Below are 14,999 nucleotides of genomic sequence, written 5' to 3' on the forward strand. Positions count from 1 at the left end.
TCCATCAGGCAGTCTGGCTGGAGCCTCCATCTCAAGTCTTATCTCATCCATGCTCTCTCTTCCTCACTTTATTCCAGCTATGTTTGCCTGATGATAGTTCTTTGAATATACCAAACTCTTGTCTGCAGACGTCCCTGCACGTGTTATTACCTCGGAATCTTTGTTTCCCCACTTTCCATGGCCACCTTATGCTCTGCATCCCTCAGGTTCCCCCTTCCCTGATACCTCATCCAAAGTAAGCTCTTCCCCTCATATTGTCTCAGCTTTGTTTTCTTCTTTTTAGCATTTACCACAATTTGTGATTAAAGTATTGACTTACTTGCTTCCTTCCTTCCCACCCCACACCATGCAGGAATATAAGCTCCATGAGGCAAGCATCATACTAGCTTTCTTATATCATAAGACCTAGCACAGAACAGTCATTCAATGATTTGTTAAATAAAGGGAGGTAAAATGGGAGAGAGGAAGGGAAAAAGGGAGAAATGAGTGGAGTATTTGGAACTGCATGTGGCCTGAATTTGTTTGTTGTAAGAATTTAAAAGGAGATAATAGTAGGGGAAAAAAAAACACTTCAGATTGTGCCTAGCCCATAGTATTCAATGATTCATAACTCTTCTTTATCAAAAATATATCTTTAACCCCACATGGGTTAAACAGTAATACCAGAAATCCAGGAAAATATCTCCTCCTCTAACCAAAATGTATTATTCCCTATGGGTTGAAGAAATGCAGTCCACGTAGAAATTGCACACCTATGTCAAAGTCCTCTGCATCATGGTCTCTCCCAGCCCAAAGGCCACCTTTTCAATCAAAGCAGAGAGTCTGTTTATTTCCAACCTTTCTTATTGTTCTCCTCTTTTTCTAAGTTGGTGGCAAACTTCCTCCTGTTGGCCTGGGAACAGCGGAGCAACAGCTGGAAAGGCTCATGGGCATGTCCCCTCCAGTAATCAGGAATGGACAAATGAAAGACAGAATAAAGATAGAATAGGATGTCAGCAACGCCATATCCCAAAGTAGTGATATTGGTCTTAGTCAAGTCACTTGCTGGTGTGAGGGCTGAGACTGCCAGCATTCCAAGTCTAGCTTTGTCATTTACTAGCTGTGTAACTTAAGCCAAGTTACTTAGCCACTCTGTTCTTCAGTGTCCTCATCTACAAAACAGGAATAGTAACGTCCTCATAGGGTTATTGTAAGGAGTAAATAAAATCATTTAAAGGACTTAAACAGTCATTGGCACAGAGTAAACACAATGAAACTTAACTATGATATTTCCTCTGTGTGTGGTGGGGTGTGTGTGTGTGAAATGTCATTAGCTGATGAAGATCTTTTCTAGCATGAATAAATCATTATTCAATGAGTTACATTTAAGAGTCAAGTTAAATATTTTGGGGTTTGAATCCTGTCTGAGAAAGCTTTCTTCTTGAATTTTCTATTTGTCTTTTAAGGTAGAAAACAGTGTTATGAAGGGAGAATGGAAAACAAATTTACCAAATCCTGTAAGAGAAAGTTCTTGATCCCTGAGATCTCAGATCAACCCCTGGAACTTCACTCCAATGCGGTCCTGTCAGATGGGGCATGACTGTGCAAGAAAGAGTGACAGAAAGCCTTGGAAAAGAGAATGAGATGAGAGAGACACTTGTGGGAAACAGGTCTAGGAAAGGCTGAGTAAAACAAGGCTCTGGAAAATTGGACGGAATTCAGAAAAATAAATAGGACTAGGATAGCTAATGTTAATCGATCACTTCCCATGTGCCAAGCACTATTTCAAGTGCCTTAAATGCATTAAATTCATTTAATGCTTTTTTCCACCTTAGGAATTCCTATTTTCCATGTAAGGAAACCAAGGCAGAGAGAGGTAATGTAATTTGCCCAAAGATCACATAATTTCCAAAGAACCTCATCATTTAAAAGCTCAGCAAAACAGATGAGTTGGCAGATGTAGGGTTTGTTTAGAATTGGAAAGGGGGAAAATGAGAATAGAGATGAAATCTGAGTTTATGTGCATTTATAATGATGTTATTGAGGTTTTAAGTTCTAAAAACTTTGGTATCATTTTAGAAAGTATTTCTTAAACTCTGATCTCTGTTTTACGCACCTTAAAAAATTAAACCGACTGTACTAGAAAATAAATCATAAGAGACAACGATGCCTTTTGTTTGGATGAGAGGCAGTCTCAAGCTTGAGAGGGCGTGTAGTTCTTCTCCCGTAGTTGTAATAGTTTTTGGTTACTCAATTTTGCTTGTCTCTTCCCTCTGCCTTGCCCCAATGACCAGTATATTCTAGCGATAATAAAGACGGACACTAAAACAGTGGGAGAAAAATAATAGAGTTTAGGGGCTAGCTATAGAAGGTAATTTCTCAGACACTATAAAATACTTGCTTATTTGGTTTGCAACCAGGAAACTTAGTTAATAACCATCATTTTCCAACTCCTCTTGCAAGTGCAAATCCAATACAATTCTTCAGTGAGGCACAGTAAAAAGAAAATGCAAAGGCATTTGAAAAAGCTCACCCATTTAGATTTAATTACATACATAACTGGTGTCCTCCCAAGTGTGAAAATGCTGTAACCAATAAATCAGACAATAAAATGGTATCTGAGCAGAACAGATTTGTAGAGAAGATGTGTGAGCAATCAAAATTCACTGACTTGCACTGGGCATTTTTACCCAGAAAAGTTCTTATATGCAAGAGTAAATTCCTGCTCTTGGAATCTTGCTTCCTTTTGAACACGAAGGTCAGTTAGTTTCCCTAGAGGGTGTTCTTGTGTAATGACTTTTAAGTGAACAGGAGACTTTAATCTTAAAATCATCTCTATGTGTTAAAGAATCACTAGATCTGGGTTTGTATGTTAGATTTTAAGGACCATCTCATTTGTCTACTACTGTTTCTCACATATTTAATTAATAACTACTAAATGAAGCTTAATTCAGTAGAAAGAATATTTCAGACTAGATGTCCCTGGAGATTCACGTATAAGGAAGACTGCAAACTTGTGCAAACCAGATTTTCAAAAAAAGTGACATGCAGACTACCAGAATATCTTCCCAGGTAGTATAGGGAAAGAAAAAAAAAAAGACTCCTATAATAGTAAGGGTATAATTTAATCATTGCCAATGGTTTTGATCTTTATGAAATGAATGCATTTTTAAATGTACTTACTTTGGATCGAAATTTCTTGTGAATGACAAACAGAGTTAAGAAAGTTGGCAAAACTGGAGTCTTCTTATCTTTTGGGCATAACTTAGCCAAGTGCAAAATTTTTGGAGGGTATAGTGTCATCGCATTTTTCATATTCCCATTTGGGATAAAATCAAACCGACAAAAACTATTTTCCCTTTTAATAAAACCTTGTGAAAATAATACTTTAATACACTTTGTAGCTGTTGGTCAACCATGTTAAAGGCACAATCTGATCTCTTCAGACACTTTCCTATGGAAAATAGGCAGTCAGCTGAACAACTTCCTCATTTGTTATGCTTATGAAAATGAAAATGTAACAGACTTTCAGATTTCAAAAGCATCCGTGGTCACAAGTAAGGAAACAATTTAATAATAGCAGGACTTTATCATTAACGTATAATGCTCTTGGTTTTTCATTGGTTAATTCAGACAGGAAAATGGCTCTCCCTGAGTGGGAATAGTTCCTTTCTTACCTTCCTTTCTGCATCACACCGCAAGCTCACTTTTTAAATGCTTTTGGTTAGGTTGGTTTTGTTTGTTTTATTTGTTTTTCTGGGAGTTCTAGGCTCTGACTAGAAAGCAGGAATGTAACAGTGTGAAACAGGCAAAGTTCAGAGATACTCCTGATCGACTCAAATAGGATCCATTTCCTCCTTCTCTCTAGCTGTGGATTTTTAAATCTGGGTCTGGCTCCTGCTCTTGTTTCTGTAAATATTTATCAGCTAACAATTACATACTGGCTCCAATGGCAGCGAATTTGGCTGAAGAAATAAATAAGAATGCTTTCTTTCCCCAAATATGCTAAATAATGCAAGTCCCATGAATTTTTTTTGTAACTGGAGTTTTCTTCATCCAATTATCAGACTGAGGTCTTTCAATTTTGACACTCATTTGACATATATAAAAATCATGTTACTTCACTATGCTCTGTTTCTCTCTCTCTCTCTCTCTTTTTTTTTCCTTTTTTAAAAAACATTCCCATTTTTTTGTCTGTTTCCAGTAAGTTTCTCTAGTAAGTATTTGCCTCTCTTACCACACGTGCTAGGCTCTGCTGAAAGTTAATAGAACTGCTTAGTAAAGTCCCCTGAATCCTGGCGCAAGAACCTTTTACAACGAAGAGAATTCCTTTCACTCAGAAATGTTTTAAGAAATAAATTTATGAAAAGTTGCCTGATACAATTTAGAATTCATTATTTGATCAAGACACTAAACCCAGACTGGCATTTTGCAAGCCTTTTATTTTTATATTTGCAAAGGGCTCTTTACACAAGTTTACTTAAATTGACCTTTTATGCTTTAAATAAACGTAGTTTTTATAAAACTGAGGCAAAGCAGCAAATAGAAGTTGTACTAACCTTAGTATATTGAAACTTCAAATTGGTGAGTGGGACAGGTACATCTGGTATGGCTGAGGACGACATTTCAGCTCCTGGAACACAGGTGACAGGCTCAGCGATTTGGTTCTGATAGAGCACTTGGCTTTATTTGTTCCTTTTTATCTGCATGGGCTAAGGTTTATTTGCATACTGGGATATGATTGGATGAACAAACTGGGAGCAAAAAGAAAACGACACTACTTATTTGTAACACCTAGGGCAGGAAGCCCTTGACTTTAAACTTAAATCCTTAAGAAACCAGTGCTACAGCATTGAAGCTGCATCTGGAGTGAGGGCACTATTTGCAGACGAATTAATTTACAAAGCCGAAACCTGTGATAAGGGTATGAAGCACAGCTGCTCTGGCCACTAAGGCCAGTTATTATTTTTTTGGCTTTTCATGCTTTTTATGCTGCTGTGAAACTTTCTGTTCTCTGACAGACTTGGAATCAGAGAATTCGAGGATTGAAAAAATAATCTCAAAGGGCACTTGTTCTCAGCAGAGGCTGGTGAGTCGAGGACCCTGGCCAGGTATCTTTAGGACAGTGCAGTCAGAGAATCAGTCCATGTCTCAGAAAAGCAGGGTGCTGTTTGTGGAAGAAAAGCCCTCTATAGAGACCCTACCCCAAGTCAGCTTATAAAAAATCATACCAATCAAATGTATTTTCAGTGCTTGGTAAGTAGAACTACTAGGATTTCAGGAGCTCTAAATTTATTTAAATTATCTTTGTCTAAATTATCTTTTATACGTGGGAACAGAAAAGTTAGCAGGATTGTTTTAGAGAACTCGGACTGTGCTGTCACACAGTCACCACAATAGCCATACGGCAATATCGTCTGCTAAAACTCATTTAAAATGAAAGTAACCTCTGGTTTTGGAAGTTGGCTGGTATTTATCAATCATTGATGCAGGCAATTAATTGTACCAAGAGTGAATTTAAACAGGACTCCCAAGTAATACAAGTTCTTAAAATGAAATTAATGTTTCAAGTTGGGAACTTTCAAAAAGGACAATTTTTAACTGTACTACTCCCATTTTATGTGCAATAGTTTATTTTATTGAAACTCTAGCAAAACAGAACAAGATGGAAAACTTTGGATGCTCTTAACTGGTTACTAAGAATTAAGAACAACAATTATTTTTTCCAGTGAAAAATGCCAGCTCCCCCAAATATGAGATTTAAGTAGGGAAGCTAAGGCTTATTGAGTAGTTACTCCAAATCAGGTGCAGAAGCCTTACTTTCTCTTTCCTTCCTCACTGGGTTTCCCATTTTACAGACATACAGTAAGTAGCTTGCTTATGAACATAAATCTAATATGTACAAGAATTTCACTGGCCTGAATTTCATTTCAGGCCAGTCGGACACTAAAACCCTGGCTCTCGTTCCAATTTATTCTCCTTGCCCTCCTCTCCATAAGAGAATTCCCAGATGGGCTTGAGAATCGGCTGTTTTGGTTCTCTAAGTGAGTAGTCACTCCTCACAGGCACTCAAGCTTAGCCTTTTATTCACCTAAGATGGGGGTCAGCAAACTTTTTCTGTAAAGAGATAATATTTTCCACTTTCTAGGCCCGATAGTTTCTGTTGTAACTTACTCAACCCTGCATGAAACAAACTACAGGCAATCAATACCTTAAGGGGTGTAGGGTGTTTTGCAATACAATTTTATTTACAAAAACAGGAGGCAGGCCAGGTTTGACTCATAGGCAGGCCCCTAGATTCTAAGAGAACCATCCCCAAGGTCCTTGCCTTCCCTGTGCTTCACTCTTGAAGACCAGATAGAAACTTCTGTGCTATTTCATCATTTTTGTCTCTCTCTTGCTTTCTTTCTCTCACTCTCAATTTCATTCTTTTTGGAAAATCTAATGGTTTTCTCTCTTAAAAATGTGTTTCGAATTAAATGCACAATTACACAATAGCTGTTACATAACTTGCAGAGTGGTGCTCTGGCCAGGCCCAGACAGCTGTGTTTTGCTACTTTCTTCTTCTCTCAGCTTTGCAGGTGTTTGTGGAGTCAAACACTTGTCCAGGCAGTGAAAGCTCAAAGCTTCATAATACATTTGGTGTCATCTCAGTATTTTATGCTCATCCTTAATCATATTCTTTGAATAATTACATAAGAACAGGTCCCTTTATGCCAGATATTACTGAATGTAGGTAAAAGGAACAGCTTTGGAAACAGGTTACCACACCTGCACATTAAATTTTAACAAATATTTACCAAGTATCTTCTATGAGTAAAGCATTGCAATTAGAGTATCAGGAACTCTCCAACCTTAATCTTACTTGAAGGGCAGATCTCTTCTGTCCAGAAACCACAGGCCCTGAGATCTCTATTTCTGAAGTAAGTATCATCCTGCCCCTGGAATTTGTCTTGTAGAATAGTACATTCTTAGGAGTGGTTGCATGGGTAAAAGGCCTAGGAGATCACTTTCCTCCCTTACAAAGTGGCTTTGGTGAGAACACAGGGCCCAAGAAGCCCCACTTCAAGACTGGACCCAATCGTGTATATTTTTATATACAATATATATTTGTATATTTTGCCAGGATTATGCAGCAGAGGAGGGGCTGGAACTTGAATTTGGGATTAATAGATGAAGGATGTTTAATCTTCCTTTCTTTCTTAGGGACAAGTTAAGTTACACACACACGCACACACACACACACACACACACACACACACATGGCAGTGGGCGGATGGGGAGAGGAGCATAATTTATTTTTATTTTTATTTTGAATCTGACTTCTTCCAGTCCTTTGTGAAAGCTGTCATTATACCAAGAAATATATAGACCAGGTCTTCAACCATTGCTGAGATTGCTGTCTCATTTTATAAGGAATCTCTCTAAAACTCCATTCAAGCCTTAGTCACTGAAAAGCTAATGGAGCCTAACCTTCTCCCACCCACATGAGGAATTGAAATAAAAACCATTTATATTTAGCAAACTTAATTGTATGGTAAAATAAAAAATAGCTGATTTTCACATTTTCTGATTTCAAAATCCAGGATCAATTTGTTGAATTTCTTTTGCTCAGTGACATCTGCCATCCCCGACACTTCATTATCACCTTCAGCATGACTGGGTGAGTCTGCTGGGTGGTTAACCCAACAATGGATATGTCCCTTTGCTTTTGATCACTGCAATTTCAACAGACACCACATGGGCTTATGTGCCTATTTGGGTTTTAATAATTTGGAAAAAGTGGATCTTGTATGTGATGAGAGAATATGTGCTCAGTTGGCAAGTTGCTGTTAAAAATGGAGGTGGAAAGAGAATTCGAGTATGTGAACATACATGTTTGTGGGCTAATTTCTGTTCATCTGACAGTCTTTTCCAATTGGCGGTATTTTTTTACCTCTGATTTCCCCTGCTCCTCACATATCCTATCATTGCTTTCTCTTTGTCCTGTGTTACTAAGATGGCAGATGTCCCTCTTACCTGATACAATGAGGACACTAACTAATCAGTAGGGTCACTAAAAGAAATAGTAGATTAAATCCTCTATAAGACAATTATTTCACTTTAAATAGGTTTTGCTAAACTTCATGGGCCAAGACCATTTCTTAGAACTGGGTCTGCTGCTAGAGTTTGAAATAACCTTGAATAAATAATGTTCACATTGATTTTGTTTCCTCAGAGTGCAGAAAGAATTTTAAAGACATTAAAGGCATCTTTGAGGCAATCTGAATGTAGACTACTTTGAGATATTTATGCATTTTTAATTTTTTACAATTGTCTTATGCACAATTATTATTATTATGCCAGTGTGTTTAATAATTTGATGAGATTGAGTGTTTGCATAACACTCAGTTTTGTTTTCATAGAAATCACTTTCCCTTTCCTCCTAATAAATCAGCAACTTAAATAACATTTAATTTAATCATGCGGTTGAACTACTAGGTTCATGTGAACGATAAGATTTTGGAGCAAAGAGATTTGACTATTGCTAAGCAGACAAGATTGTGCCCAAAACTGAGTGTATGTAGACATGAATGTCAGTACTAATTTTTTTCTCTTTTAATTTATTTTTTATTAAAATTTTTTTAGGTCAAATACACCATGTATAGAAAAACTGCAAAAATCATAACTTTTTTTTTTATAACATCTCAACAAATAGTCATGAAAGGAACAAAACAAAATAACCACCACCGGGGTCAAAGAATTGAACAATATTAGAACCCCATAGCCCACTTTGTACATCCTCTCTGTCACTATCCCCTTCTTCCTCACCCCAGGTGACCAGTATCTTAACTTCTAATGCCACACATTCTTTTTTCCCTGATTTTGAACCTGTAAGGAAATCATACAGTCAGAATATTTTTACAAAGGAAATTCAGAGGTGCAAGTTAATCTGGCAAGTGAGTTAAATCGTGGTTGCAGGTAAAGAAAGTTTCTCAGGGAGTACTCTCCACCCAAATATCCTCCAATAAATTTAACTTATAAGTGCAAAATACTCAGCAACAAGTTAGCATTTTTAAGAGTCAAGGAGTACTTTTTTTATCCCGATCCCGGCACATGTAAGGGTGCGGAGAAATGACCCTTTTCCTATAGCGTTTCTCAGAGCTTAATAACACTTGGCAAATTGTATTAAAATATTAAAAACATTTAACCCTTGATCTGGTTATTCTAATTCTAGAAGTTTCTTTTTTTTTTTTTTTTCTTTTTGCGGTATGCGGGCCTCTCACTGTTGTGGCCTCTCCCGTTGCGGAGCACAGGCTCCGGATGCGCAGGCCCAGCGGCCATGGCTCACGGGCCCAGCCGCTCCGCGGCATATGGGATCCTCCCAGACCGGGGCACGAACCCGTATCCCCTGCATCGGCAGGCGGACTCTCAACCACTGCGCCACCAGGGAGGCCCTAGAAGTTTCTTTTAAGGAAACAAATATGTGTAAATTATGAACAAGTATCTTTAAAAGAATATTATTTATGAAATATAAAAAATACCAGATGGTTAGGTAAGTCATGGGTTAGTGAAAAAAGTAAACAAATACTTGAGGAACTTTTGTGATATATTGTAAATTAGTAAAAAAAAAAAAAAAAAAAAAAAAGCAGGTTATAAACCCGTGTGCCCTCTGTAGGCATGCTAAGAAATTGTGCTTCACTCAGTATTTGGCCAAAATCTGCAATTTGCCTTTGACCTTGGCCTCAGCATTTGGAAAGCTAAATAGCTGAATTTTCACTTCAGTGTCATTTCTGGCATTTTGAATTTATGCATGATAAAAACAATCATGTGATTTCTTTGGTTATATTTTGTAGCATTTTCCCAGGCTGAATAATGACTCCTAAAGATATCTCTGGAAGCTGTGAATGTTACCTTATATAGCAAAAGAAAGTTTGCAGATATGATTTAGTTAAGGATCTTGAGATGGGAGATTATTTTGGATTATCAGAGTGGGGCTTAAATGTAATCACAAGTATCCTTGTAAGAGGGAGGCAAAGGAGATTTGACCACAGAAACAGAAGGCAGTTTGACCACTGAAGCAGCTAGCTTTGACAACCAAGGGGCTAGGAGCCAAGGAATGCAAGGAATGCAGCTCTAGAAACTGGAAAATACAAGGAAATGGATTCTCCCCTTGAGCCTCTGGAGGGAGCTGGCTCTGCCCACCCCTTTGATATTGACCAGTGAAACTGATTTCAGACCTATGACCTCTAGAATTGTAAGAGAATGAATGAGTGCTGTGTTAAACCACCAAGTTTATGGTAATTTGTTACATCAGTCATGGGCACCCAATACAATAATCAATGTTAGCAGGAGTTCAGGGTTGCCAACTAGTATCCGTTGTCATTGGTCATGCCCTCTGCATGTTTTTCTAGCTTATTGTTAAAATCTAAATATTCATGTTCAAATAAAGGGAAGCCTCCCTCCCATCTGTACCTGGAATAAAAACTTCTCAGGTGCTGACATCTTGAAATCCTTCCAGTTTCCGTTGTAGTATAAATGGATGTTCATTCAACTGCAAAAGTAAGATGCAATAGAAAATGATGTTTGTGAAAGCCTTTAATTTTTTAAAATGATCATTTTAGCTAGACAATATCAAACTTGGTTTCCATTTGCTTGCTTGGATTTGTTCCCACACACATATGTACCCAGATCTATAACTACAGTAACCTATCTTCCAGGCTCTGGCTGACATTCCAGCTGCTTGGGTACCTGAGCTACATGTCACATCTAGTCAGGTAGCTGGGTTTGAAAATTGAGAGCCTGCATATTTGTTTACGTGGACCATGCAGTATGATTAAAAAAAAATAGAAACATTTACATAAAAACCCAGATTTTAACTTGACCATCAGAAGACTGGAAGAGTGTTTTAGCCTGCCTGCCCATTGGAATCACCTAGGGAATTCAAAACAAAACAAAAGAGATTCCGATTCAGTAACAGTGGTTTGAGCCCAGCTATTGGTATGCATTTAAAGTTCCTCAGGTAATTCTAATGTGTGGTCAGCTGTCAGAACCGCTGAAGCAGCTCTGGCTCTATTTCCTCATGGTGATCAATGTTGGAGTGACATCCACATCACCTGGAAATTTCAGAAATGCTAATTCTCAGGCTCCATCTCAGAACAACTGAATCAGAATCTTTGGAGCTAGGGCCCAGCAATCTGTGCTTTAAGGAACCCATCAGGTGATTGTGAGTCAAAGTCAAGTTTGAGGATCACTGCACTGCAACATAGACCCAACCTATCTCTAGTATTTAGTTCAGCCTATTTTCACTCAATTAGGTTAACTACCTAGTCACTTAGTTCATATTTTAAGACCCGTGATTGAACTCATTATCATTTTTCAAAATCAAACCTTTTTCTTGAATTTTCTCTTTCTGCTTATAACAAAACAACACCGACGAAAATTCAGGCATCTGTGATTCCTTGCCTTTTTCCTGTATAACTATTAATTTTATTTATTGAAATAATTATTACTTTCAACTTTCCAGTGCCCTGACATTTTAGGTCTAGGTTTTAACGAGCACATAGCTGTCATATTTTTTAATCCAATCTCAGAGTCTCTGCTTTTAACCCGTACGTTTATTCCATTTCTATCTATTTCTATGTATTGTGATGACTGATGTACTTTGTGCTTTCTGTTTGTCCTTATATCAGTTAGGATTAGGTTTGGTTGCCCATCAGGGAAAATCCAAAATAAATACTCAAAATGGAAATGGATTTCTCTTTCACATAAACAGACATCGTAAATTGCTCGTCCAGGGAAGGCATGGTGGCAGAGTTGAAAGATACAGAGGTTCCTTTCAGCTTACTGCCCCAGCATCCCTGAACTATGACTCTTGGCTTCCTGGTAAGAGAAGGCTGCCAGAATTCCAACCATTGCATTCATATCCCAGGATTCAGAATGGAGAAAGGGGAGGAAAAATGACAAAGGACTAGGGTCCACTGCATTTTGAGGTTTCCCTTGAAGCTTAGAGCTCAGTGATCAGAGTTTAGTCACATATCCACACTTAGCTGTAAAGAAAAATAAAGACTGTACATTTTTTCTGGGCAGCCAGGCTCAGTTCAAAATCAGTAATTGTAGTATTAAGAAGAGAGGACTATTGTAGAGGTAACTGCATACTCCTTTTCTTCTTACCTCTCTTCTCTTGTATTGATTGCAATTTCTCTATTCCTCCATTTTCACCTCTTTTTTTGTTTGGAAGAAATGCTTTCTATTTTTATTAGTCAGCCTATAAATTTTAATGCACTTCCCTCATTTAAAGCTCTAAATTTCCCTCTAAGCATGTCTTTAGCAGCATCTACAAGTTTGGAAATAGTATTTTCATTTTCAGGCAATTAAAAATACTTTCTAATTTCCATTGTGATATCTTGACTCATGGTTTATTTTGGTGTGCATTTCTTAATTTTTCTATTGGCTGGCAATAAACAGCCCCCAAGTCTTTGCAACTTACATTAGTAAGGCTATATTTTTATATGCTTACAAATTTAGCATTGCTTTATCTTCCTTGTTAATTGAACTTTTTACCACTATAAGATGTCCCTGTTCATCTTTATGCTTTTTGCCTTTGTTTTCTTTGTCTGATAAATTATACCCACGGTAGCTTTTCTTTAGGTTGGAATTTGCATAATATATATTCTTCCATCTTCTTACTTACAATATCTGTGTCTATATGTATTGCACGTCTCTTTAAACGACCCATTGTTGAGTTTTATTCATTTGTGCAGTTTTACAGATTTTCTATTTTAATTGGATCATTTATTTTATTGACATGTAATATAATGTACTGATAAATTTATTTTTAAAAATTCTATCATCTTACTAAATACTTTTATTTGTTTTACTTGCTCTATTTTTCTTTTCTTACCTTTTTTTTTTTTTTTTTTGCGGTACGCGGGCTTCTCACTGCTGTGGCCTCTCCCATTGCGGAGCACAGGCTCCGGACGCGCAGGCTCAGCGGCCATGGCTCACGGGCCCAGCCGCTCCGCGGCATGTGGGATCCTCCCGGTCCGGGGCACGAACCCGTGTCCCCTGCATCGGCAGGCGGACTCTCAACCACTGCGCCACCAGGGAAGCCCTTTTCTTACCTTTTTAAAAACTGATTTAAAATTAAGATATTAGTTTTAAAATTAAACTAAACTATGTTAATTTTTCATTTAGTGTACATTCATTTAAATTAATTTAAAAATTATTCTCTCTATTATTCTGGGAATTTTATATTGGGTTTATTATTTTAATAATAGATCAAAGTCTAAAATTAATTTGTACCTTTACTCTTTTCCTTGGCCAATCTAAATACGTAGAACACTTTAAACTTGTTCACATCTCTCCCCATATACATTGTCATTGCTGGTGGATGTTTATTTAAATGTTTGTGTGTGCATGTTAATATTACTGGATATTCTGTTTTCCACTTCAGATCCATTTCATCTCTTTGCCTCACGACACAGCTCTCTTGCCCTCTGGCTCTGGTTTTGTTCAACCAATAGGAAAGGGAGGGAGGTGCTGACAGGAGAATGGAGTGCAGCAGGAGAGAAAGGCCAGGATACATGCTCCCTTGCTTCTCTCATGGCTGGCTGGCATTCTGGCAGGGTTCTGGCAGGGCTGACTCTTCCTCCTGTGACTACAGACCTTGTTGAATGTCCCTCACTATAGAGTGTTGGCTTTATTCACTGGACTCTGAAAATACCATTTCCACTTCCTGTCTCTTCAGGCTTTCAGGAGTGGTCACTGCTTCTCACCTGTGTAAGCTCTCAGTTCTTCAGTACTCCTTGTGGATTGTCTACCCTTCTGTAAAAAATTCCTTCATTATATCATTTACAAAACTCCAGCCAGGTATGCCTTTTGTTTTTGCTGTGACCCTGATATTACTCCTTTAGAATTTCAGATACATCTTTTTGTTTTATTTAATTGTATAATTAGTTATGTATAATAACATAATAAGCACTAGCAAACCACTATACAAAACAAAGTACTTTAAAGATAACCTACATGTATACTTGTGGTCCTTCATTCCATTGCTCTGTCCCCTCTCTCCTACCCAGATGAGAAAATTATGAAACCTGTGTTTATTATTCTCTTGGTTGACTTCCACTGTATTTCTATGTATTCCAGAAAATGGTATGCATGTGTTTCTTTGTGTGTATGTGTATACATTTTAGTTAGTTCTAACTTTATTTTTTTCTTATTTAAATGTTTTTTGTTTTGTTTTGTTTTTTGGCCATGCTGCTTGTAGGATTGAACCCAGGCCACAGCGGTGAAAGCACCGAATCTTAACCACCAGACCACCGGGGAACTCCCTTAAATATTATAGATAGGATTCATTCATATTGTTGCATGTCACGTAGTTTCTTTATTTTGACTGCTGGGTAATATACTTTTATGATAATAGTTTATTCATCCAGTCTTTGATAATGGGTTTTGGGGGGCTTAGCTATTATGAACAGTGCTTCTATGAACATTTTTTTTTTTTTTTTTTGCGGTACGCGGGCCTCTCACTGTTGTGGCCTCTCCCGTTGCGGAGCATAGGCTCCAGACGCGCAGGCTCAGCGGCCATGGCTCATGGGTCCAGCCGCTCCATGGCCTGTGGGATCTTCCCGGACCGGGACACGAACCCATGTCCCCTGCATTGGCAGGCGGTCTCTCAACCAGTGCGCCACGAGGGAAGCCCTCTATGAACGTTTTTGTATACATTTCTATTGGCTATATATCTAGAATCAAATTTGATATTTCTTAAGGAAGAGGAATGTCAAGCTTTGGGATATAATGTCACAGTGATTGTATCAATTTGGACTTCTATCTCCAATGGAAAAATGACCCTGTGGATCCATATTCTTCAGCATTTGAGTATCAGGCTTTTTATTTATTTATTTATTTATTTATTTATTTATTTATTTATTATTTTTTTTTTGCTGTACGCGGGCCTCTCACTGCTGTGGCCTCTCCCGTTGCGGAGCACAGGCTCCGGACACACAGGCTCCGCGGCCATGGCTCGCAGGCCCAGC

At 37.9% G+C, this 14,999-nt stretch overlaps 1 protein-coding gene across 1 annotated transcript in view; it reads right to left on the reverse strand.

The window, feature by feature from the left end:
- The window catches only part of ALDH1A1 (aldehyde dehydrogenase 1 family member A1), a 56,892-nt gene extending 49,979 nt beyond the window's left edge, over window positions 1-6,913 (reverse strand). Inside the window, exons 1-2 of the mRNA XM_060100493.1 lie at window positions 6,845-6,913; window positions 4,539-4,646 (exon numbers count right to left, since the gene is read on the reverse strand). Coding sequence (XP_059956476.1) covers window positions 4,539-4,646; window positions 6,845-6,913 — 177 coding nt within the window. The remainder of the gene's footprint in view (window positions 1-4,538; window positions 4,647-6,844) is intronic.
- Between the last annotated feature and the right edge of the window lie 8,086 nt (window positions 6,914-14,999).

This window comes from Mesoplodon densirostris, chromosome 6 (assembly GCF_025265405.1).
Source record: "Mesoplodon densirostris isolate mMesDen1 chromosome 6, mMesDen1 primary haplotype, whole genome shotgun sequence".
NCBI lineage: Eukaryota > Metazoa > Chordata > Mammalia > Artiodactyla > Ziphiidae > Mesoplodon > Mesoplodon densirostris.